A 27,452-nucleotide genomic window follows, 5' to 3' on the forward strand; every position below is an offset into this window, starting at 1 on the left:
TCATTCCAATCTTCAGTGGAGAGACGATGCTCTCGCTCCAAATCCTTTCATTTGGAGGATTACTAAAGTGTGGCTTGATATCAGAGTGGAGGGAGGAGAGGGGGAGGAGGGGAGAGACAGAGGAGGGGAGCACAATCACTATCCTAAAGTATCACAACATTTTCACACAGTGGTGTAACGATTGCTCAGGTCATGATACGATTGCATTAGATTAACATTTGTTTGTTTGATATTTGAATGGCGAAATTGGCATCCATCTTGAACAAATGTGTGTGTGCTGAGCCAGACTCTTATTATATTGTGTATATTACATTCTTTATGGCATTGAAAGCCTCTGAAAACTTCAAATCTTGAGTATTTCTCAATAACATTAAATATTCATGACTAAATAAGTAACTAGAAGGGCTCTCTGAGAGTGCAAACCTCCGCCAAGGCTGTTTCCATAAGTAACAAATAAAGCATCTTGTGATTCAGATCTGCTCCAAAATGAAACGGGTTCTTCCTCTAGGCCGTGCTTCACCCTTCTACCAAGATTCATGGAAATTAGGTGTGTGGTTTTTCCCGTAAACCTGCGACAAACGGACAAGCAAACCTAACCGAAAACATAACCAGATATAAATCTGTAGGTATTATTTATTAAGACTTAATGCTCCAGCACATGTGGTCTGACACATCACATGTGGTCAGAAGCTGAATATGAAAGATGTTTCCAGGTCTGCAGTGTTTTCTACTTGACAGGTGTCAGTATAACACAATTCTATTCAACATGAAGTGAAGTGTGTGTGTACAGTGCTCCCTCTTGTAGTGTGTGTTTTCATTTTCTATGTTAGTTCCACATCTCCCCACTAGAGGTAGACCCAGGCTCATTGGAGCAGCTCCGAGGGTCCCCTGCAGCCAAACCCCCCCCCCCCCCCCCCCACCTCCCCCCTCCAGCCCTCCCCACCCAGCCCCAGAGCAGGTGCCCATGTCTGGGCCTGTCTGGCCCCTCACCCCCTTATCTGATTAATACTACTAATCCTGGAGGTTGTTCTGCCTGCCAGAGAGGCCGGCCACCAGACGGGCCACTTTCTTGCTCACAGTCACCGGGCCATGAGGCACGGTTCTGGGTTACACTTTGCCAACAAGGTCTCTTGGAGCTAAAGGGGGATGTTTGAGCTCCTGCTTAGTTTTCTGCTCCTCATTATCTACATCACATGGACATAATCATTTATCGTGTACGCCATGTTTTTATTTGTTTGTGTTGTATAAAGTGTAAAGTCAATGAGTGCTAAATATCTTCCATTGTACATAAGAACCAGGGAAGATTACGATACAACTGGTGCTCTTTTACCTGAAGTCTGTTCTTTAAGGGTCTATAAACTCAATCTAACCTTTCGAACATTTATCAAACATGTCTGTCTGGAGTCTCAAAGCAATTGTTACTTTTTCCATTACAACAATGTCATGCATCACTTCCAGTCTGCTAATGCCGGTCGTCCTCGACTTAACCATTTCTTCTTAATGGCTTTTTTACTAGCATTATTCTACACCTGTACACTATAGAAAAGAAGCTGTTGTAGCATCCAAAGCACTGTCTGATTGTCTACAGTACACCATTTTAATTTTATATACTGTATATATTCCAAATCTAACCTTTTTAATTGCCGTTTTTTTATTGTTTTCCCAGCCAATCCTCTGGAGCATCACTACTACAATGAGAAACTCCATTTCTCTGAAGGTAGAGAGCGATTTAAACAATTGTATTCTTCATATCCACCCGTGTGTGTGTGTGTGTGTGTGTGTGTGTGTGTGTGGGCCCTGACCATCTTACCAGTGGATGACCATCTTGCAGAAATCGCTGTCCTACTCAGTCAACTGTCCTACTTCCTCTATTCTCTCTCTCCCTCCCTCTCTTCCCCTCACTCTCTGCTCTTCACCCAGTAGTGGAATACAAACACCCTTATCAGGAGACGAACACTCATCCCCCATGCCCTCCCCTCCCTCCTCTCTCCCCTGACCCCCCCACCCTTCCATACCCTCATTTGCATGCATCTGTTTACCTCCTCTCTTCCCACTCATTCTTATTAGAGTCCCACTCCTTTAATGGTTCGTTTGCGTTAAGATGAAAAGGAGAAAGTGTAAAATAAACACATAGTGGAGTGATTGAAAACAGCAGTCCTTCCTTTCCACTTTTCCGCTGAACTTCCTGTATGTGCGTGGGCAGAAGCAGATGCACAAATTCAATTAGCTGTTTTTTCTTCATATCCTTCCCTCCCTCTCTTTAACCGCTAGAGATGGAGGGAAAAGGGAGGGCTGGGAAATTAAAATAAAGGGGCCTTGGTGTTGTACGTGTTGAGATATGTGCTGCTAACTGTGAGGTTGCATTTGGGAGATAACTCAACTCAAGAGTGCCAAAAGTCCTCCCGATTAAATATTTGCTTCTCCTCGAGGACCAGTTTGTGTGTTTTTGAAAAGACATTTTGCTTTCAGTGGAATATTTCGGCTCCTTAAATGCAGCTACATCAATCTGTAAGCAGCAGATTTCCGACTTTTGCTGCTTTGGGGATGTGGTCAGAAATATAAAACATATATCTGCATCAGTGTAGTTTCTATATAGTAAGTTTTAAAGATAAAAGTAAAAGAGTGACGTAGCTACTGGACTGACGTTCACACTGAACATCCATATGCTTAAGAAATGATGTTTAGTTCTGTTAATTTAATTAAATATGCTAATATTCAATTAATCCATAAATGTCTAAATAATCCATTTCTTACTTACAGAGCAAGAAGTCAGTCGTATAGTCGTGAATGATCTGGTGCTTGTCATTTTATTGTATTAGTGTGTGTTTTGTCTGTGTGTGTGTTCAGATTTGTATATTTCTAAATGCCCATCTGTGGACGGGAATTGCAAAGTAGCCTAAGCTATCGAGCTGTGATGTACAGCATTGATTCATACTATATACTTGTCCCTATAAAAATAAACAAATACACTTTGAGACAGTCAAATCATCACATCTGAGAAGCTAGAACCAGCAAACGTTTGGCCTCTCTGTTTCATTATTGTTGATTTAACTAGTCGATTAATCAATATTTAGCTAAAGTGAGTTAGCATTACTCTGAATACATCCAAGAACAGATTCAGCGTTGCATTGTGGGATGCCTGCTTCATGTACCTGCATCTCTTTTTATTCCACCTGACGTCTTGTCACCACCCTTTACTCCTCACGTCACCCCTTTTTCAGATGTAGATCTCCACCCAGATATAAAGTTCAACCCTTTTACCCTTTCTGCCACATTCTTCTGAACTCCCATGAGGGCCTTTCTAAAAATAATAATACATATATATATTTCTCCCTTGTCTGTGTTTTAAAAGTTGTCACATGATCTTCAGATTCTTCTCGTGTTTTTCCTCCGTAGCTCGAGGCTATTCGTGGAACCCCAGGAACCGCCGACCAGAGAAGCTACGTGATTCGCTGAAGGAGTTGGAGGTACCCGCCTCCTCTGTTAAACCCTCCATCGCCTCCCCCCTTGGCCTCCCCCCCCTGTCTTCTTCCTCCCTCTGGGGATTTTCGGAGTTTTCCCTTTCCGAAACGGCCGATTGATTAACAAATAGGGGCATTCTCTCTCTTTTCTCCCTCTCCCTTCACTCTCCTTGTCGTTCCCGTTTGTTCTCCTCTCTCCCTCTCCTCTCTCATCACCTCTCTTTCGGCCGAGCTCTGTCATCGAGGGGGATATTTGAGGGGATCAGGGGGCTGCAAGCTGCCCCCTGATCCCTTCTCTTCCTCCCTCCTTCTCTTCCTCCTTCCCTTCCTCTCCCCTCATTCACCCGCCTCTTCCCCCCCCTCCTCGTCCCCTCTGTACTTGTGGCAGCACAGACCTAGCTTTGTTTGCTGGAACCTGTCTGTGGCTGTTACACACACGCACACTCCCCACCCGTCCACCTCCCTCCTCTCACCCGTAACCATTGTCTGAAACTAGAAACACCCCTGCTCACCTCCACACCCCTCCTCCTCCAACTCCTCCTCCACCTCCTCCTCCTCCGTCCCTCTCTCCTCCCATCCAATCACCCCAGCTGGGTTTGGAATGTGGCAGGAATGACTGACCTTACCCACACACATTCACAAAACACACACACGCACACACACACACACACACACACACACACACACACACACACACACACACACACACACACACACACACACACACACACACACACACACACTGACATGCACACAAGCAGTCCTTACCTGCATCCTCTTTCAACTCTCTCCCACCCCTCCGTGAGCAGGAACTGCTCCAGTGGCCACCTGTGGTGGCAAATGTACGGCACTGTGTACCATCAAGATAATTAAGTATGAGCGGCAAAGGCCTTACAAACAGAAGGAGACTTACTAACTTAGTTCATTGTTTCACATCTTCAGTAGAGGCAAGCACTTTTTCCGGTTTATTTCCTAAGATGAAATGTATATTTTCTACCTGTTTAAACTCAATTCTGTGTTGCTCTCAGCATCAGATCTGTGTTCCTGTGGTTACTACTTGCATCGGGTGCTTGGACCCCAGTTAACTTCAGTTTGTTCTGTTTTTCTCTGTTTATCTATCGCACTCATTCAGGAACTGTTGCAGACCAACACCTGTGTTCACACCAGATGGAGGAACAAGCATTGCTGCCAGGTACACTCCCTCTTAAGCCCACCTCCCACTGTACACACACACACACACGCACACGCACACGCACACGCACACACACACACACACACACACACACACACACACATCTCTTCAGCTTCAGATAGTTGCAGAGGCTCCCATGGTCGGCCCAGACGAGGCCTCAGAGAAACAGCTTCACCGGACTGTAGTTAAATAGTGACTAACTCTGTTATTTAAGTCTTAGAACCTTGATAGTTGTTTAGATATTATTATACTAGTTTTTGTATCAAAGTTAAGTGAAATCAATTTGTCTTATTTGTACGAGGAAAACATGCAAGAAACCTCAGAAAGAGCAACAGATGGCAAAATGATGTCAAATCCAGATGACAATATTATATGATGCTTTGAACGAGCACTGTGTGTGTGTGTGTGTGTGTGTGTGTGTGTGTGTGTGTGTGTGTGTGTGTGGTTGTGTGTGTGGTTGTGTGTGTGTGTGTGTGTGTGTGTGTGTGTGTGTGTGTGTGTGTGTGTGTGTGTTGTACCTTGCAGGTTTTGCTAAGCAGTGGAGTACTGGTGACCCTGACCCTAAATGGACCTCAGCTAGAACAAGTGTATGTAGACCGTACATTAGTGGGCCGACTTCCAGCCAACACGGTGGCTGATGGTTAGTTACACACACACACACACACACACACACACACACACACACACACACACACACACATACACACACAGTTAAACACACACAGAGACATTCAAATGTTCAGTATTTTAAAACCACAAACCCATCAGCCACACACTTTCTCTCACACTGTGTATTTACACCTGCTCACCACACACACACACACACACACACACTTACACTCACACACTCCCCACTCTCCTTGCCACTTTGTCACACAAGCACTCTCTCACACACATAACAGGTGCCACAGGTGAGCGCGGCGACTCTGCCAGCTAATTGCGGGCAAATCCTTTTGTGCTGTGTGTGTCCAGGGGCCTTCCCTTAAGAGCATCCATCAGTGTTTTTCCCTCCATCGCGCGTTCCTCCAGGGAGTACCGCCCCCCTCACACTGCGCTCCCTCGCTCTGCAGAGCTGGCAGGAGAGAATAAGGAACCGTGGACACCGGCCCAAATCTGCTAATTATTTCTTTCTTTCTGTATCAATTATTTGTTCATAACACCGCCCTCCCTGCTTCCGTCGAGGGTCTCTAGACACCTGATAAAGCCCCCATAGTACTCACACACACACGCAGAGACACACACACACTCGTTCTCACATGCATACATATGTAATTACAGACTCTTTTTTATTTTTTTATATAGACCAACAAGCACTTACTGTATACCACTCACATTTACAGGCACACAAAGTTTGAACACACATGCACACGCCCACACACACAATGGCAGATATTGAAGCACACACACACACACCCAGGTACGCATACACCCACTCACCTCCCGCTGCGCTCCATTCAAAGCCTCAGAGGCACTAATTATTAGAGTAATGGTTGTGAGAGGGTGGGTTCCGGGGATTGTGTGTGTGTGTGAGTGTGTGTGTGAGTGAGTGTGTGTGTGTGTAGGGGGGAGTAGTAGGTTAGAGACTGTTCTCACATCTGTCACTTGTTAAATTAGCCTTAGACAATTATAGTAGAGAGCCAGACTAGATCACACCGTCGAACACATTCACAACGTACAATTACTGGAACAGTTTACAATGACAATCAGTACGTTTTGACTGGTGTAAGTGTGTGTGTGTGTGTGTGTGTGTGTGTGTGTGTGTGTGTGTGTGTGTGTGTGTGTGTGTGTGTGTTTTCAATATTCAATCACTGTAATGTCAGATCAGAAGTCAAACGTCGGGCTGTTTTCATACTCGATTAATCCTTAAGACTATGAAACGTCCGACGTTCACAGGGCCCAAAGTCATGTTCATAAACGGACTGTTTTATCTGACCAACAGTCCAAATCCCAAATATATTAAAATTATTATAATTTCTCATTCAATCCTCTGAAACCAGCATATGTTGAAACGATTACACAGCTATCAAAACAATTGCTCTTTAATTCCTTTCATTAATCGACCAACAGTTTCATCTTTAGTATCTTAAATTATAATGTAAATCACTGCATAATGACAGAAACGGGTTTTCGGAGGATTCGACAACTTTCTGAAGCGAGCAGGTTACACAATCTGAATGCTGAGGAAAATCCTCTTTCTGATTTGCATGGATTGAGCTGAAGGCCTGCTGCGTATTTGTCTCTGTGGAACAACAAGCGACGGCAGCCGAATGTGTTTTTGTTTCACAATGTGACAAAGCTGGCTTACCGCCCTCTCTTAAACTTTGTATGCTCAATGCCGGTTACCTTCCTGTTTCTACCATGAGCTCTGATTGCATCATACAGAGCTGTAGATTACATATATTTTACACCATCAAAGTATTACCGGCTTCCTTTGGCCGGTGGCTGGGCCAAGCTGTGCATATGCTCCACGATTTAGTGTTCTTAAGTGATTTTTCATAGCCGGTTTCATTTACCCATGTTTAAATGTGCTTTGCTTAAGCCCATTGGCCTCTTATGTCAACATGCTGCTGAGGAGATGGCATTAAATGGATTTAGAGGACTGTGTGTGTGTGTGTGTGTGTGTGTGTGTGTTTCTGTGTGTGTATGTGAAACATGAAACAGACCGTGTGTGTGCTTTAACATGTGGTAAGGTTTGTTTTATGCTTGTGGGTGTGAATACGTTTGTGTAACTGAGAATGCATAAAGAATGATGTCAGGTGTGTGTGTGTGTGTGTGTGTGTGTGTGTGTGTGTGTGTGTGTGTGTGTGTGTGTGTGTGTGTGTGTGTGTGTGTGTGTGTGTGTGTGTGTGTGTGTGTGTGTGTGTGTGTGTGTGTGTCATAAGGGTCTGGCCCTTAATGCCAAATCGGCCACCTGGTCCCAGATTGGGCCACAGCCTGGTTTCATATCCTCTCCTTCATTTGGGAATGAATGGGATTAAACGTAATCCCGTTTATAGACACCCATAGAGATCAATACTAAACTGCATTTAACTTGATTTGTCCGTAATCTATTACAAAGACGCTTACTATTGCATTAAATGTTGTTTTGGAAAGCCAAGGCTCCAGTAATGGCTGTATTTTGGACCAGGTCTCATTACAAATGATTCATAATCCAACTTCAACACAGACTCAATTGACCTGATTTAAGATGCTAGCTTTTTTGTATTTCCCAGCGATATTTCACTTCCCGTAATATTTGCATATTAATTTGAAATGTTCACACAACAGGATGATTTGAAGTGTAATCATACCCGCACGTTTATAAATACACACATGCCATGGTTAATTGGCGGTTAGATTTCTAAATCTCGGGGTGCAGCCTTACTCGTTCAACTCAAAGCAGGATATCTGAGAGACATGTGTAACAACCCCCCCTACTTTCCATTTAATTGGTTTCATAAACAGATTAATTTGAAGGAGAGGGGGGCTTAATTGCTAATCAGCGTTTCCATGCAGCTCCTGAAGAGTTGAACAGGATCAAGTGTGTTCTTCTACCACAAAAAGGCCTTTAGAGCCTGCAGTACACTGACAGGGGAAGAGAGGAGCGAACAGGGGAGGAAAGAGATACAAAGAATACAGGATGCAGTGGAAAGGAGAAGAGAGGATGCGGGAGGGAGGGGAGAATTAGGTGAAAGGGAAAGAAGAAATAAGGGCGAGGAGCGAGGAAAGAGAAAGAATGGGACGGATGAAACTTCTCCAAACTAATTGAAACTAAATTATACAGTTTAACATGGATGAGGATAAATGGTTGTTGTTTCCCGAGCCTCAGAAGAGCGACTACAGATCAGAGTCATTTACAGAATGTGTAACAATAAGAGATGGTCACATAAATGACCAGAGGATGCTGCACCTCCAACACACACACTTAAATACAAACCACCGTCAATGTAAGACTGGGGTAACTGTTTAAAACTGCTAATACAGTTAAAAACTATTACAAATGTAATAAATAACTGTAAAAACACTCTGATTTAAGTGGATGTTCGGCCTCCTGTGTGCCCGTGCTCACATCAGCTTTTATATCTGAAAACATGTGAATTGTTTTTTATTAGTAACTCATTTCATCCACAAAATACATTTTAATTAATTAATCTTAAAGTCATGTTTTACATAAGACATTTAGACAAGATGCAAACTGAACTGTGTAATAATCAGTGTATGTGTTTATATATTTTGGTCATGATTGATGGCAGTGTAAGGAGACTGTGAACTCAACAATATACAGTTGTTGTTGTTTGTTTGTTGTCATGACATTGAGTGACATTTGTGGTGATGTCATCCCCAGCGGTGCTGAGCGACAGGCTGATTCTGCTGTCCTTCCTGGAGCAGAGCCAAGTGGCTGCAGTCTACCTCAACCACAAGAACCAGGACTCCCCAGAGACTGGCAGGCGAACAGACAAACTCTCCCCCTCTGAAATCAAGGTACAGTGGAGCGCATTGATGGTGTGTGTGTGTGTGTGTGTGTGTGTGTGTGTGTGTGTTTAGGTTGGTATTTGTAAGAAAGCAAGAGACTCGAAAGTAGAAAGTAGAGACAAAGAAGGTGTTAACGTTTCCATATCACTGTCCAACTCCGTTCTGTGTCATATCTGATGACCAACATTTCCAAAACGTCTGTACCCCCCCCCCCCCCCCCAATAGATTACAGTCCGATCAGCATCGTTTCTCCACTCAGTCGTTGTCAGTCGATAGCTGATGGGTTCTGAGTTTACATTTCGTCCAATGCTTTCCGACTCCTTTGCTCCGGACTGTTTACCTGCATGCAACCAAAGCACGCTCAAACGTGATTGGTCAATACTTGAAATGGCTAATCATAGGCTCATCCTCTTCTTAGCCACCTGAGGTTAGTGGACGGGTGTCCGACACACATTTCCATAAAGAACACGCAGAGGTGTTGTTTAGTATAACTGCACATTATTTATTAAACAATAAACTCCGGTTGACTTGAAAGAAATAATACCGAAAATCCAATAATGCAATTTAATGGCGTGTAATCCGATCAGAAAACTGAAGCTTCTCCGCCATCAAACCTGCAAACAAAACATTTCCTGTGTGTATTTGAAGTCTTCAGTAGTGCCGACTACAGGTGGAGCGTGACGTCACACACACTCATTCACAAAAAGGTGAGAGCACATTATCACTCCACTGGATTACAAAAAGTCAATTGGCTCAATGCAATTTGTAAATGATGAATGTTTGTCCACTTCCTGTTTGTCCACTTCCTGTTTGTCCACTTCCTGTTTGTCCATTTGTGTGAGTAGGTTCAATGTAATCACCATGGGAACACGGCCCTTTGCTTATGTGCCTCCACATCTATCCCGTTCCTGTCTATTAATCTCTCATAAAGGTGTGTATTGAAGCCGCCTGATCTGGAGGTGTTTTCGTAGGTGTTAGTAAAAGGTCCGATTATGTGCCGTGCCGTTCTTCCCTCCCCCAAAACAAAACTACACTGTGTCCTCCCTCACTAGCTGGCTAACCGCTAACCCTGGCATTATCACATTACTGCCAGGCCCTTTTGTTAAAGTGTGTGTGCGCGTACATGTCGGTGTGTATAAAAGCAATCGTTCTTGCCGTGCGTCCGTCTCCAGAAGCAGAGTCCTGATAAGACACCCCCCCACCACCACCCCATAGTGTACACCCCACACCTCTGTCAATGCATGTGCATGCAACCTGCGATACATACACACATGTGCACACGCACGGCCAACTACCCATCCCCCACAACAAACACACACATGCACACACACATACACATCGCCCTGGTCCAGTGGGCTAAGCTGGAGAAGGGAGAGTGGGGGGCGTTGAGGGGGGGCTAAACTAATCCGGCCCACAGAAAGTGGTTTTTGATTATTGCTGACCAGCAAACGCCAGCAGAAAAAAAAAACTAGAAGAGGCAAGAGATGGGTAGGGATGGTGGGATGGAGGGGGCGGGGGGGGGCGGGGGGGCAGAGATAGTGTGTTATTAACCTAGTGATTTTCAGATGTTCCTTCTTCTTCTTTTCCATTTCTAATCTGTCAGTGATCTCCCGTTCAGCTGTTTGGGGCAACTCTTTGTTCCCTTTATCATCAGATGTACTTCCATCATTTTAATTCATCTTTGTATTTCGTATCCAAAGCAAATCCCCCCCCCCCCACCCCTAAGGGGGCAAGAAGGGCAGACATGGACCACTGAACCTCCAGCTTGTCGATTTACTAATTTCTGCATGTTTCTGTGTTTTTAAACCATTTGTTTGTACTGAGGAGTGTGTTTTATTGTCTTTGTTGATTTTTAAAATACATTTTTAAAGAGGTATCGCTGCTTTTATAACAAGCCTTTCTGTCAGGTCCTCTCCTACACTGTGACAGAGATCGTGTGTGTGTGTGTGTGTGTGTGTGTGTGTGTGTGTGTGTGTGTGTGTGTGTGTGAGGTAGTGTGCTAATGTGTGCGTGTTAGCCATCGACTTTGGTAGCTGCTTCATTGTGTTAGTGAGTGTGACTGGAGATAAAGAGTGTATGAAAGGCCTGTATATGGGGATCTGTGTGTGTGTGTGTGTGTGTGTGTGTGTGTGTGTGTGTGTGTGTGTGTGTGTGTGTGTGTGTGTGTGTGTGTGTGTGTGTGTGTGTGTGTGTGTGTGTGTGTGTGTGTGTGTGTGTGTGTGTGTGTGTGTGTGTGTGTGTGTGTGAGAAGAAATGAGCTGTGGTGTACATGAAAGGCAGGGTCACAGTGTAAGACCTGCAATTTCACCTGCTTTAAAAGTGCTTCTGGATGGAGCACCGTTTGTTTAAGGGTGTGTGTGTGTGTGTGTGTCTATAAAAGTGTGTACTTTTTATACCAGTACCTCGACATGCATACATGTGTATTTGTGTGCATACATGCATTCATGTATGTGTGTGTCTCTGTGTGAATGTTCCCCCCCCCCCCCCCAGCGCCACGAGAGCTCATTACTGTGCGTCTCTTTGTTGTGGCCCATAGAGCGTGGCGGACCTTCCCAAAAATATGCACATCACTAAAACAACAAGCCCGATAGAACACACACACACACACACACACACACACACACACACACACGCATTAATAATGGAAGATAAAAACAACTTTAGAAATCAACAAAAACAAGATTGGGGAAGGACACGAATGATATTTAGGGCTCCAGATGTGGAAGTTCTAGAGCCCTCAGGTGTCAACACAGGCAGGTGAATCCAAATAAGTGAATCACTAAGACACTAACTTCTCCTTCTTCACAAGATATGTTTCTCTCTGCTTTTGTGCGCGCGCGCGTTTCCATGTCCAGGTGGTGTGTGTGGAGGTGAGTGGGCAGGGACGTAGGCTCCGCAGGCGTGTGGCTCTCAACCGTCTCCAGGATGTGGCGCTCTGCTGGTGGGACTTGGACGAGCCCGGTGAGGAGCTGTGGCCCTGGACTCCCGCAAACACGCACAGGAACAACCTGATCCTTCTCAGCTGCTCACCTGCTGAAGGCCTCAAGGTACACACACACACACACACACACACACACACACACACACACACACACACACACACGTACGTTACCTTAACCACATGTTGAAGTCGGACTTCTCTGCAGGTTGATAAATGGCGCTAAAGGGTTCCCAGTGTGTTGCATTGTATATGAGACGAGCTTTTGACCAGCCCTGTGCAAGCCTGCTGGAGGGCTGCCAGTGGAGTCCTGTGGGACTATCAGGTGGCGGGTCCTCTGCAACAAGCTGCGGGGTTCTTGTACAACTACAACAAGACGTGTGTTGATGTTCCTGGCAATAACTCGAGCGTTGGCTTGTCTCAGGTTCTTTAACCTTAGACTAAGAGTGACAAATGTCCTGTTTGGTGACCTCACCATTGCTTCCCTCCCTTCGTTTGGGAGCAAGTTGCTGCCCGAAAAGACGGAATTACAGATTGTGAAATGGAGTAAAAACCACCTGTGGATCGTTGTATCGAGCCGTGTAGTGAACAGGCCGAAGGGAAAGCTCTCGAATCTTCAATATATTTAACAGTAGGATCTCAGTCGTCCCGAAGGAGCTTAGACTAGAACTGTTGCTTCGCCACATTGAAAGTGTTCAGGTCAGGATGCCTCGTATGGAGGTATACGGGGCACATCCAAAAGGAAGGAGACCCCAGGGCAGACCAAGGAACTTGCTGTAAGGGTTACATATCTCACCTGACCCGGGAACACCTTGTGACCTTTAACCCAACACTTTCACGCAGAGCTTTTTCTTTCAAATCCTCCACCAAAGCCAAATGCCTTATATCGTCCTATATGTCCTATATATATATATATATATATATATATATATATATATATATATATATATATAAATATAAATATAAATATATATCAAAGTTTCAGGAAATTTAGACAATTGTTGTTATTCTTCTTGTATGAGACATCTTTTCAAGTTGAAGCTTTTTTCACATCATTTCTAATTATGAGCACGTCTCACAAGACTTTAGAGAGAACAAGCTTAACTAAATCTAACTAATAATTGTAAAGATTAAATACAGTCAACAAAAGAAGTAAAGAAATGAGACAGTGCCCATGACACACATTCTTAACTTTAAAGGTTTTTTATTCTCCTTTCAATGCAGTTTGAAGCCTTAAACTCAGTAAACAAATCATAACTCCAGCTGTTTATTTGTATGTGTTTTTCTTACTCACACAGTCAGAAGCTCACACACACACACACACACACACACACACACACGCACACACTCGCACACACACACAGTGAGGACACGTAGTGACAAAGCTGCTGTTTTGAGTGGAGGCCTGTGTTGTCGTGGATGGGATTGGGGACGGTGTGTTAGTCACCTCAAGGGTGGCACCTCTGTGTTGCACCTCCATGCATCACCATATGAAATAAGCAGGAGAAGCTAAGCCGTGGTACAGCGTGAAGGAGAACGCCTACACATCTACACACTCACACACACACACACACGTCTTAGAAACACATCCTCATGGCCTCTGGCAAAAACCCTACCCGTGACCTGATTCTATGTCAACGTAGGATTGTCCTCGTGCCAGAAGCAGATGAAAGATCCCGAATTACCGAACTGGGCTTAACTCTACTTCTCATACCATGTACCAAGCATATGCAAAGTGTTTCACCACACCACAGAGAGAAGGGAGTGAGTCTGGGAGAGGGAGCAAAGATGAGCGTTACCAATTGCATGGGAGGAAAACAAATTCACGCAGGAGAGAATGAGAGAGGGATAGGAGCTGGGGGGGGGGGGGGGGGGAGGCACATGAATATTGAAATAAGCAAAGCAGATGCTGTTCGCTGCTTTTACCGCTTCTTGTTTTTGGAACGCTCTTCACATTTATCACACTCCTTCACCTAGTTTATTCTCCTTCACCCCCCTCTCCTCTCCCCCCCCCCCCCCCCCCCATCCTCCTCTCCTCCTTCCTTCCTCCACGCTTCAAGAACATTAAAGTCTCTTCGTGGGGCTGCGGCATCGCGCTCTAATGAAAGCGTTTGTTGTCATTTTTCAGATGCGCGGTGTGAAATTAAGTGAGCAGTTTATGTAAGAGCCGTGGCGGGAATCAAACGCCGGGCACACATCGGGAGACGCCAGCTACTTCAATCACTTCAAGCTCATATATATGTTCCTTTTGTTCAGTTCGCTATCTGCCGCACTAAGCCAATTTTCTAGACAGTCTCTCGGCATTTAAAAAAGTCTGATTTCTTTCCCTATGTGGTCTTAATTTGTATGCCCCCCCCCTCTCCTCATGCTGATAAGTGGAGCCACGGCATGCAGGGGGGTGGAGGGTGGGAAGCAGAGAAAAACACATACATACTTCGTTTTTATGCATTCAGTTACATTTTTAATTATCCTTCCTTCATGCTTTCCTCCCGTAACACCCCCCCCCCCCCCCCCCCCCCACACACACACACAAACACAAACATAGACACAAACCATTTAATAATCTTAATGAAAAGAAAACACCAGATGAATGTTTCCTCGCTTTTTAAGTCATATCTGTGTCTATGTTTGCAAACATACTTTGTTTTTTAAAGCGTATGACTGTCCTGTTATCTGTAAACACTTCCTGTTTGATCTGTTGTCTTTTAATTATTAGTGACTTCAGCACTGTGCTGCATGGAATGTTTTTCTTTTGCAAAACAAGAAAAAAAAAACCCAAACATTGTCCGTGCAAGGCGACCTTAAGTGAAATAACTTGTGCAAAAGGAATATATAATTGCATAGACATTGAATAATTCAATCTGTACTTCCACAGCTGCTAGAACAGTATAATTAAGAGTGTATTAGAAACAGTGAAACATGGCTACTTTTGCCTCTAAAACATAAAGCTGCAGTCTAAATGTGCAGAACTGAAGCATGTACATTAGAAAGCACATTTTCAGCAATGCACTGCAATCATAATGTGGAGCATGAAGGGGTCGGTGTGGAATCCAAAGTGCAGAATTACCCCCCAAGCTCCACTGCTTAGTAAAAATCCCCCTGCTTCCACAGTTTCAGGTCGAGTGAATAATGTTCCCTCTGTTCTACAATTATGTTCAGTGGTACCAATTATGGCAGTTAAGGTGTGAGGAATATTTTGGTTAGTAATTTTTTCACATCAGTACCTCAACACTAACCCTAATTCACACACCTAAAACTGCCCAATCCCACCCCCCGCCTCGCCCACAACACCCCTCGTCCCTTCATCCCTCGACTCTCCTCCGAGTCCCTCCGTCTCTCTCCCCGTCTCTCCCCGTCTTTCTCTGCTCCGTGAGCTGGAAAATTGGCTTCAAAAGGCCACTGCTGTGAACAAGGGCCAGCCACACAGTTGGGCCCGTCCGCTTTATCTTTCACGCCACGGAAAGAGAGAGACAAGAAGAACGGAGAAGAATAGTTCTGACCAGTCACTGAAACCAATAACCAGGAGAAAGCTACTTACTCCAGGCCTCTCTCTCTCTCTCTCTCTCTCTCTCTCTCTCTCTCTCTCTCTTTCTCTCTGTCTCTCTCTCTCTCTCTCTCTCTCTCTCTTTCTCTCTGTCTCTCTCTCTCTCTCTCTCTCTCTCTTTCTCTCTGTCTCTCTCTCTCTGTCTCTCTGTGTGTCTGTCTCTCTCTCTCTCTCTCTCTCTCTCTCTGTCTCTGTCTCTGTGTGTGTCTCTCTCTGTCCCTCTCTCTCTCTCTCTCTCTCTCTCTCCCTCTCTTTGCTCTCTTTGCATCTTTCTCTCCATGCCCCCCCCCCTCTTCCTCTCTTTACTTCCATTCTCACTCTTTCTCATCATCTTTTGTGCATATGTCTGTCTGTCTGTGTCCCTCTCTTTCTGTCTCTTGCACATCCTTTCACTCACTTGTTCCTTATTCATCATTTTCTATTTCATGCTCTCAGAACCAGCAAATACAGTTTGTTAACTTGCCACAATATACCCTGGATATATTAAAAAGACACGATGCGTACTGTCAGAAGTCCTTTCTCCACACTTCCGTAAAGACTGGCTGTTGTTTTGATTTAAAAATAATGAATATTTCAATTTAACATACGTTGCAGAGTTTGTACATTAATCACCTGCAGATAAATCTTCGTCATCATTCGTCCATGTCTCTCATCATGCTTACGGTGGCACGAGTGAGTTTATGTTTTGAAAGACTCACACCGCACTATAACCCTGAAAGTCTTGAGCGTCGTGCTCTAATCTCCTAATCAGCTGTGTTGCCTTCAGGGGCCTTTTGCTTGCCTGTGCTCAACACACACTGAATGTAAAACGAGACACAGCGTGGCCTTAAAAATGATCCAGAGTCAAAATGCTGCTGTGCTGACAGTAATAAATGTTGTGTGTAAAAGAGTGTGAGGTGCAGTTTCTGCTGTAGCACTATTGAGATTTATAGACGAGATTTATAGACGGCATCGTTTTTAAAGATTTAGTTAGTTTTTATTAAACATTTAAAAGGCACTCCATCTAGACATGCAGGTCCAATGTACAGCCCAGGTCCAGTTGAGTTGTCCTGGAAGCTATTGTAAACAAGTGGCAGCATAATAAACTGTTTGGGAAAATGATTTTTTTAAATGCATGGATGTTTGAGGCCTATTACTTCCTGTATGGAGCTGCTCAGCAAAGAAATGCTGCTCTGTAGCTGACGCTGCCCCCCTTCTCGTTTCCTCGGAGGGTCACCTATCGGCGGAGGCAGAGCTGAATCAGCTGCACCTCATCCCTGATGGTGCCACGGTGGCACGCTGGCACAGCAGGCAGCGGGCACTCGCAAGCCGGGCACAGGATGAAAAGCTGAGAGGATGAGATGTGGTTGGGGGGGGGTCAGGGATTGTGGAATGGAAGTAGGTCTTGTGATTCCTGTGACAGCTTTCTGTGGGATGGACTCGATGGACCCTCGCCTGCTACGCGTTTGTGTGCAAGTTTGTTAAATGCTTGTGTCACTTTGTCCCTACAGAAATGTAGCTATGCAGAGAACCGCACCCTCCCAAGGATACCCCATCCCTTACATGAATTGAGCCCCTCTTGCCTGCTGCCTCAAATAAACACACACACACACACACACACACACATAGCACCCACCCCCTAGGGAGCAGCCGGAGCTAGCTCTGGGGGATTATGTAGAAGAAAAAAAGCTTTCAGGAGGACAGTCATCTGCTTCTCTCCTGCTGTAGACCACAGGCAGGCAAAAAAAAACAACTCCCTTCTTCCCTCTAAGTCCCTTTTTGGCAATGCCTGCCAAAAAACTGGGCCGGCCAGCTTTGCGAAAGGAAAGGAAGGCAGGCAGGCAGCCGATCCTTCTTTCTGTCTACACGGCGAAAAGAAATGGACTCATTTAGCCAAAGCTGCCACGGTCAATGCAGGGCTCTGATGGAGGCTTTGGTTAGGTGAAATCCCTCCTATAAAGCTCAGTGAGTGGCTGTGGAACTGTTGGGCTGCTGTGTAGCGCAGGCTGATGTCTCCTGTCATCCACCTTCTGTTCCTGGTTCCTTGTGGGTGTTTTATCAACAGTACCACCCGTGACACGGCCTTTCCCAATCAGTGTCAATGCTTGCTTGCTAAGCGGGGCCATTGTGCCCACTCCCACCAACTGGTTGTGGCCCAATAGCGAATAATCTGAATTTTGGATTTGACCATTGGTCTAATAATTCCAAGCTTTCTTCATGTAATCTCCTCTTCATATTGACAAAAGGCCTGTTTCTTGTCAGTCACCATGTTAGTCTCGTGTTGAGCTCTTGGCTCCTCACGCAGGTAAACAGAGGAGGTTGTTTATCGCTGGGTGCTGGGTGCCAAGCCGTGGTATGCTCAGGGACAAGATGTTGTTGACCTTGAGTTAAAATGGAGCCCTTATCATTCACTGTCTTGATTGACAGCCTGGTGTTTATGAGCAAAGTGGAAGGCTCTATTTCTTCCATCTCCGGGGGGGGTTTGGGGCTTCTGCCATGGTATGACTCATTTCTCTTACATGATCTCCCTACTTATCCTCATTTTATTCAAAAACAGGTTTGTTCATCGACAGTATTGGCATCTTCCATTTACTTAATAGAAGAACATGTTAAAACAACAACAAAATTATGAGATCAAGTTCCAGTTTTGTTGCTTAAGCAATGTTTAGTGACTCTTAACCACCGAGGGCATACAGGCTGAATCCTTCCTCCAAACACTCCAGTATCCTGGACCAAAGACATACAGACAGAGATATAAAACTGTCAAAACAAATCCACTTCTGTCTACAGACTTCATCTAAGCTTGGGAGACTTTTAGTGAAGTGGGTGGAATAGAGGGTTCAACTCCCACTGTTTCATAGTTGAATGTTTACAGTGACCTTAACACAGAGTCTCCTGGATAATTTAACAATCCATACAATATCTGTCCAGATATTTCCTCCCTCATGGTGGCGCTAGAGTAAAAATCAGGGGCTCAACAAAGGTATTATGATGCATTGTCTGTGGACCTTCGACAGCATGGCCAAAAAAGTGCCTTATAGTTGCTGTTCTGAATTATATGTAGAACCCGAAAAGTTTTATATTAACAAGTTGTACAGGTTTTAACTTGAGCCTGCAATAAGTAGTGTGGTCAGCAGGATTAAGCCCAACAAGTGGATGTTCTTAAAGCTAAATGAGTAAATGCTCCAGAGTTAGAATCCATTGCTTGAAACATCTTTCGTGTGAACGCAAAGAGAAGAGAAAAGAGTTTGTAGTCCATATGTTACTCTGCATTGTTGGATCGGATCAGATTAATAGGGAGGATGAAGTTTGCATGATTTGAAGACTCTGAAACCGCTCTCTTCTCTGAAAGGTCCTTGGCTCCCTCCGGACAGAAGGGAATCCTCTGGACTGCCGCTTCAGCCTGCTGCAGCCCTACCAGCTGCTAACAGTCGAGCTACCTGCAGGGCCCCCAGGATTCAGAGAGGGCTCCTGGGCCGACACCTGTGTCTACGAATGTGCAAGAGGGCACCTGCACCGCCTGTCTGTCACCCGCATCCCGCTTACATCCCATGCTGTCTCCTGCTCACGTCACCCCTCTGAGAGCGCACTTCTCCTGGGCTTAAGCGACTCCTCCTTGGTCCTGTATGACCAGCGACGGGGGGTCTCTCTCCTGGCCTCCTGCCCCGTACCACCCACTTTCCTCACCTGGCACCCTGCTGGAGCTGTGGTCGTGGTAGGGGGAGAGCAGGGGGAGCTGATGTGCTTTGATATGGGATTGGCACCTGTAAGCATGGCACTGGTAGCAGAGGAGGTGGCTCCAGCTGCCACGCTAAGACTAGCTGAACACCTGCGCTGCTGTGGAGGACTGGAGGGACTGCAGTGGACGACAGGCTTGGAGGGAGATGTACTGATGTTGGCCTTTCATGGGGGACCACTAGGAGCCTTGAGATTCAGACTAGGTGGGTGAAATAAGATTAAAAAACTAAATTTACTTACTTGTTACTTGGAATTTACCGCCCGTACTACGTTCCCAAAGCCTCAGGTGACGTCTTCAAATCACTTGTTTTGTCCAGTTCAACTATTTAAAATCCAAAGGTTTCATTAACATCTAACAAAGACAAGCTGTAAACCCTCGCATGTATGAGTCTCTGTGAAGGAAAGACCTAAACCAGCCTTTAATAACGCTGTCTTGTAATATTGGTGGTGCAGTCGTGCTGGAACACCCCCCAGCTCTGTGTTTAGGAATAAGCAGATTTATCATGAAATATTTTTCCTGTTTTGTTTCTTTTTTCTTTTTTTCCTAGAGTAACTACTCTTACTTAACATTTCCCTTCACATGTTGTGATTCTAAATAGGAAATAATGTGCAAACCTTCCACACCCTCCCCCCCCCCCCTCCATCAGAGGCTTTCCCTCTGTTTTGGATCTGACACTGTATCTGAACCCCGCTGTGTAAATACGGCTGCTGAACGGGGTCATACTCTTACCTCTTCACTGCTGAGGGAAGTTAATTTGTTGACGGGCGGGAAGGTTAGTAGGAGTCACGCTCTCAGAGGTCATTCAATAATCGCCCCGGGGCAAGAGCCCCCCAGGTGCATTCTGGGATGCATTTTTCCGATAAATCGTTTACAGTGGCTGCGCAGTCCCTCGGGGCCCCCAGATAAAGTTTGCCAATCAAAATGTTTCCGAAGCAGCCACCTCACCCTCTGACACACGCATACACAAACACACTCCTACATACACACATTCAGCGTCTTTAATTGTGACTTTGGAAAGAAGATGTGACAGTGGCACGCAGCTCTCTGCGGAAGTTTGAAAGCAGGAGTGTGGGGGTGGATGGAGGAAGGTAGAAGATTGTGTGCATTTGAGTTTGTGTGTGTGTGTGTGTGAGGGTGTGTGTGGGTGTGTGTTGGACTGTGTGTATCCAACTGCGTTTGCCTGTGTGCACAGGGAAAGGGGAGGGTGTCTTCCAACAATAGCTTCCCCTCCTCTGATCGTCTGCCAAGGTTTTGATGAAGAAAGTCACTGCACGTCTTTTCTCCATGATAATTCTTCCCCCCACACACACGCGTGTGTATTCTTCTATTTCTGTGCTTCTATATACACACACAGACACACACACACACACACACACACACACACACACACACACACACACACACACACACACACACACACACACACACACACACACTCACACACACTCCAACTCATTTGTTTGTTTGCTTGCGCTCCTTCTCTGTATTGACTTGTTTCATAAGGCCCGCTACATGACAGAAGGAGTGAGTCGGGAGACGGCGAGGAAGAAAGACTTGGCCAAGATCCAAGTTCTCTTTTTTCCATAGGAGGCAGCCCTCCCTGGAGCCCCCCCTCCCACCCCCACCCACCTGCCTGCACCGAGTTATCTCATCTGGGCACACTTGGCCACGGCTGGGCCTGCACCGGTACAGGCTGTGCAAGGGCAGACCAGCGAATGTGCTGCACGACACGCAAGGAAACAGACATGTTTTGTAGGGATGTGAAATATTGTGGACTTTTAATGAAGAATTACATAACTGAAAAAGAGAGTGAGAGGCCGAGCTGAGGTATCCATGTTGGATATTTATTTTGGTGTTTCATTTTTTTTACAAAGGCAACAATATGAGTTTAAACCGATCAGCGTTTCATCGACTAGTTTGGCGGCTTATAATGAAACTATTGATTAGTTTCATGAATGTCCACAATATAACAATTTGAATGGCTAAATCTTTGTTATTTAAGAAGACTTTAATGCTGAGCTGCTGTTTGTTTGTGCTGCTGCTGATCTTGTCTCGCTCCCTGTTGTTGTGTGTCTGACACGTTGACGCTGAAATGGGTTGGTCATGTTAGTTAGTGTAGACAGGTGTGGAGGAGAACTGACTTGTCCTTACCACCACAATGATCCATTGTCTGCGCTTAGAGTTAGCTTAGAGTAGACGTTAACGCCCAACACAAGGACCGCTACACACACACACACACACACACACACAAACGTAGACACACCGCACTTTGCTCAGCTGATGTATTAGCCACATTAGCCCACTCTTAAGGGGATTTGGGGGCTTGCTAATTGCCAGCTTGTCATTTTAATTGCTCAAACACCCTCCCTACACACACATATACCCACATACACACACACACACACACACACACACACACACACACACACACACACACACACACACAACTTCTTCAGTTAATTAGACAAGAGTCAGTGGTGACGTTGCCTGCCTGCAGCCTGGCCCGTTGACTTTACTGCTGTCAGCGATCACCTTCACTGCCCAGGACCGCTCCACCAGCTATGTCCATAATTTGTTGCTTAATTTTAACCGTTGTGTTTTCAAGGTTAGGAAAATGCTCAATATACTCCTTGAAAATTTTTTAATTTTGAACATAATTTGCGGTTTCAACTGCACAATCACTGAATTGCATAAACTTAATTTTTTTGCAAATGCATTTATAGAAACAAATGATATGTGATGATCAAGGCTTTCGAGAGTCTGGACAGTTTTGGTTTAGGTACGTTTAGAGTGCTTGAAAAGTGCTCGAATTTCACTCTTAAGACGCTGTACAAAGACCTACATATAAACCTAACTACAGCGTAGCAAAATATTATGTAGAGCATGCATGTAAAAAAAGATATCTCATTTTATATGGCTCTTTCGAAATTCAAGTTTCAACTTCCAGAGAAGTAAAACTACAGTCGTCTTTTACTGCAACAACCATTTGAGTTTGGTGGTTTCATCAGCCTCTCCTAAACCAAATTGCTCTAACGCACCGTCGTGATCGAGGCACAATGGACAATAATCACTCCTGGCATTCAACACCTTCCCTCCCAGTGTGTGTGCTCTATAAAGCCACAAACACACGAGCACCTTTGTCCTTGTACACACAGAACGAGACACCTCTACTACCAGGAAGGGTACAAAACCTTGTGCTTTCATTATTTAGCAGAGTCCTAATGTACACACACACACACACACACACAGGATTAAACAGACTTCCCAGCTAATTGATTGACAAGTCGATGTCTAACCAATCTAGTGCTGCTTGTGAGTTTCGACCGATCCACTGGACACTCAGCTTAAGTAAGTGCCCCGAGATATTCTGCCTGAGCGCACGCAGCACGGATCGTTGCACCGTACTGCGTTCAAGCTTTTGGAGAATGTGCTTCTTTTCTTTATTTACAGAAATGCGAGGAAAGTTTAAATTGTTTTAGCAGCTGCATCTTTGCACATTTAAAGTGACATGTTGGTAAATGGGGATGTACTTTGACATCAGTGCTGTACAAAGTGTAAATATCACAAAACTATCCAACATAAACAAGTAAAACAAATGCATAACTTTGCTTTATTTCATGTATAAAAATAAAAAACTGGATTCTACAGGAGCGCTGACTGGAGGCCAGATGGGTCCTGGGGAGCTGCTGCAGCAGCGGCTGCGTTGTGGCCAGGTCAGAGAGGCTCTGGGCATCCTGGAGGCCATGGACTGGAGCATCATGGGAGACGAGTGCCACCGAGGCCTGAGCTCAGTCACCAACCACCTGCTGAGGCTGGAGCTGAACGCAGAGAGAGAGGGTGGGTCTCTGGGTCCAACTCTACACGTTAGATATGTTTTAATCAAAGCTTAGGAGCAGTAACTCCCAAAGAACAGCAGGTTTAATAATGTTTGTATCCCAGTGAAAGACACTAAGGAGATAAAATATCAATGTTCGTTTCTCTGTTCTGCCTGCAGCCCAACTAGAAGCCACTCTGGGCGTGTTTTATGCTCCACCTGCTCCTCTCTCGGATGTCGTGATACTAGAGTACAGGCGGCCGATCAGCAAGTGTGCCCGCCGCTTTTTTCACCACCTTCTCAGGTAACACCACCTACTCTGTGCTGGGCTCCCAATTTGATCGTCTGAGGGAGAAATTTGTTTTGCATAACTCTACAAGGAGTCTGGGTCAAAGGTCAAGGTCAGCTACATAAGAGCTACATGTATTAAACGATATGCATAAACAGTAGCTGCTGCCTGCGGTCATGAGAACTCTTCATACACGAGTGTTTTTAAAGCTTTACCAGAACATTTTATTGGGTGCAGAATCAGAAAGAGAAAATGACATTTAATACTGCTTATTTGCCCGCTCACTGTTGCTATTTTAAAATGTATAAAAAGAAAATAGCTTTTGAATTTCATCGCGCACACTGATGCAGCTTTGAGTCATTCATGAGGCAAAGCACCGCACATGCACCTGTTTAGACTGTTGTTTCATTTTCCCTTCTGCCGTGAGAGCCTTTTGAAATGCCTGTTTGACTGAAATAGACCCTGTTGTTCCCACACACTGCTGCTTACTGCTCTCCATCCTGCAATTACCTCCCGTTTTCCTCTCTCTCTCTTTCTTCTTTCTCTGAAGCAGAGCTGGAGCGTTGTTTGGCATCTCTCCTCCTCTCCTCTCTTATCACCTACCTGCATTCTTTCTCTCTCCATCAGCATCAAATGAAGGAAGGCCCCCACACCTCCTCTCTCTGCTTGTGTTTGTTTGTTTCATGTTGGCTCTAGACAGGGAAAGTTGAGGTGTTTTGCACTGGGAGATACAGCGCTCTCTCTCCCAGCTTTAATTCTGGATAATAGGACGTGGACTCGCTACTCTCAGTTCAATTATTGACAGTTTGCAGAGGTGTGTGTGTGGATCGAAGTGTGTGTGTGTGTGTGTGTGTGTGTGTGCAGACCGAGGGAAAGAGGAAATGCGTACTACTGCCCTATCCATCTATACATTTGAATCCAAAGCGTGTGTTTTTAGATTGATGTTATCCTCCTTCATCTTTAACTGTCTCCACTTTCTCCGCAGACACCAGCGCTTTGAGAAGGCCTTCCTCCTCGCCGTGGATTTAGAAGCCAGAGATTTATTCATGGTGAGTGGAAAAAGTACATTTCTCTCTTAACAAAGGTGTTGACTTTATAGAAAGTAGAGAATGTATTATCTTGTGAACACAAATGAACAGATAATATAATGAAATGAGATTATCAAACATAATCAAAATGATATTATATTATTAGGATTTAATGCTTTATAGTCAGGTGAATATGGAAACCCCTCTGATAGGCTGAGGCACAAAGGTATCTATGCATGAACCTCAGTCCCAGAACCTCAGTCCCAGAACCTCAGTCCCAGAACCTCAGTCCCAGAACCTCAGTCCCAGAACCTCAGTACCAGAACCTCAGTCCCAGAACCTCAGTACCAGTTCCTTTTTATTGGAGGTATTAACAGTAAAGAAACACAGAAGGCTGAAACATGCTACAAAGTTTTTATGCAAGTGCACTCCAGCTCCTTTAATACTCTACAACCTATTTTAATTGTTCAACGACTATTGTGCTCTTTCATTTGAACATGAATTGTAACCTGTGTGTGTGTGTGTGTGTGTGTGTGTGTGTGTGTGTGTGTGTGTGTGTGTGTGTGTGTGTGTGTGTGTGTGTGTGTGTGTGTGTGTGTGTGTGTGTGTGTGTGTGTGTGTGTGTGTGTGTGTGTTGCATGTCAGAGAGCAGGTGTGATCTCAGTATGGGCCCCTATCTTTTCACAACCTCCGTGGCCTCGGCTCGGCCTTTTCCTCTCCTCTCATCTTCCCTCTAACTCGCTCTTTCTTCCACTCCACGCTGAAATGCTCTTCTATGTGTTTGACCCCCTTTTTCATGGGGCCCCCTTTTGCTCCATGCTTCACCAACACCCTAGACATTAATACAGACCCCCCCACACACACATACACACACACACACACATGCACTTGCTCCCTCAATCACACTGATAGCACTGGTTCCAATTACCTCCCCACTAAGTAGTGCTGCTGGGAAGCCGAATTGAAAAGGTGGAGTCGAGCCTGTGGACCTTGAAAGAGCGCAAAGGAAGGAGAGGAGGGGGGCAGTGGTGTTGATGGAAAGCTATATGACAAACCAGGAAAAAAAGAGAAAAGGCGAGAGAGAAAAGAAACAAGGTCTTGCTCCGTGACTCTGGAGGTGTCGAGATGAGTGAGGAGGCACAGAAGGAAACGGAAGATGAGCACAGAGATGGAGGTGGAATCATATCTGCAAATTATTCTCAGCGTTGGGTTTGAATTCATCCACCTGAGCTGTCAACAAAGCACTCTGGTCCCCAAAACAAATCCAGTTACAGTGATTATTCCCACAGAGCTGCACACACACTCGTATGCATGTGCTGTTTGTGTTGTGTTCACACAGATGCACTCAGGATGTTTGTTTCTTCACAAATATTAATAGGAAAATAATAACATTTCCTATTTTACACATTTTATACAAACACATTTAAGAGACAGAATTAAAACAGCTTTTGTGATCCTTATATCTATAAACACAACAGATGATTGCATTCTGTAACACTTTGCTGCCTCAGCGCCCAAGAGAGCAGCACCTCGTCATCGGAAAAAAAGAGCGACGAAGAGAAAGAGACCGAAAAATAGCACGTTGACATTTCACCCCTCGCTCTGTCCTTCGCTCTAATTAGGTTGTGTTGTTGCTTTAACCTGCTGGTCAGCTGATTGAGTGGAGGTGGAGGGGGTTAATGAGGGCAACCCCACCTTCCCTACACTCTTTCCAGCTTGCAAACTTGCTCACAGAACTCAATAACGCACCATTGACTTGATCCACACACACACACACACACACACACACACACACACACACACACACACACAGATAACATGCACACCCTCACCTCTTGTAGAAATGCCCAGCATGATATACCCCCCTCTACCACGAGACCCCCTGCCCTTCGAGCCCCATTGTTTCCCAGCTAACAATAGAGGCCCTCCAAGCCCTTTTTCTTTTCTGTTCTTTTTTAAAGAAACCTTTTGTCAAAATGAAACACTTTAGTGTCAGGCTAAATTGAGGGGGAGGAGGAATTGGTGGTTGGGGGGTGTTTTGGCGGAGGTGGAGGTTGGGGGATGTATGTAGAGGTAGAAGCAGGGGGTTACTGAGTCGTTTGCATTTTTTCTCATAATTGGCGCGCTTCTGTAGCTCCCTAATTAGCCTTTGATAATGAGTTGATAATGTTACCAATTAGGTCATTTGTCAGCTAAGTCAAGCCGACGACAAGTTATTTTTTTCCCCACCTCCCTCCCCCTTTCTCTTCTTCTTCTTCTTCTTCTTCTTCCTGGGTCTTTGGCTCTGATGTAGCTTGTTAATTAAATCAAATTGTGTGATAGCCGAATCTGATGCCGGCTCTTTTGTTCCCCGATGAGGGCTTGTACTGTTTCTTGTTAGATACGCTAGCAGTAAGGCAAGCTGCGTCTGTTGGGCTCACGTCCTATCTTCCTCCCCGATCTGACGCCGGGCTTGGAGGTATCGCACGTCTTCGGCAATAAGCTCATTGTTGTCGCTCAGATGGGTAATTAGCGTTATTAAAACGTTAAGTCCTTAACACCTATCTGATAGAAGTGTTAGTCAAACACAAGGCTCCTGGATAACAGGTGTGTCAGAAAACAAGTGTGTGTGTGTGTGTGTGTGTGTGTGTGTGTGTGTGTGCAGGTTCATGTCCAGGGATTATGCCGGATGTTAATTAGTGAATATGTATTTTCGTGTTTGCAGGCTTGTGCCTGTGTGGATTTGTGTCCAGTCTCGTTGCCAATGTTTGATTTGACTGTGTGTTTTTGGCAAAGGGAAATCCCACCCTAAAACATTTCAGTACCTGAAAAATAATCCTGATCTACTTTGAATTTCTGGGACTAATTGTGGTATTTTTCTTATTCCTGAGGATGTGATGTTTGTCTGAGATATTTCCAGTTGTTGCACTTCAGAAATAATGATCAGGATTTAAAAGCAGTCCCTCAGAATCAAAGATGCTGATATTCTACAATCCCACAGAGAAACGCAGCGACTGACACCGTGTTCGAAATCACT

The 27,452-nt window shown here is 45.0% G+C and overlaps 1 protein-coding gene across 1 annotated transcript in view; it reads left to right on the top strand.

The window, feature by feature from the left end:
• Positions 1-27,452, top strand: part of wdpcp (WD repeat containing planar cell polarity effector) — a 67,828-nt gene that overhangs the window by 25,354 nt on the left and 15,022 nt on the right. The window contains exons 5-13 of the mRNA XM_029450251.1: positions 3,397-3,467; positions 4,594-4,653; positions 5,179-5,293; positions 8,978-9,114; positions 11,961-12,152; positions 18,919-19,507; positions 22,954-23,142; positions 23,300-23,423; positions 24,394-24,457. Of these exons, the coding sequence (XP_029306111.1) occupies positions 3,397-3,467; positions 4,594-4,653; positions 5,179-5,293; positions 8,978-9,114; positions 11,961-12,152; positions 18,919-19,507; positions 22,954-23,142; positions 23,300-23,423; positions 24,394-24,457 (1,541 nt within the window). The remainder of the gene's footprint in view (positions 1-3,396; positions 3,468-4,593; positions 4,654-5,178; positions 5,294-8,977; positions 9,115-11,960; positions 12,153-18,918; positions 19,508-22,953; positions 23,143-23,299; positions 23,424-24,393; positions 24,458-27,452) is intronic.

This window comes from Cottoperca gobio, chromosome 15 (genome assembly GCF_900634415.1).
Source record: "Cottoperca gobio chromosome 15, fCotGob3.1, whole genome shotgun sequence".
In the NCBI taxonomy this organism is placed as follows: Eukaryota; Metazoa; Chordata; class Actinopteri; order Perciformes; family Bovichtidae; genus Cottoperca; species Cottoperca gobio.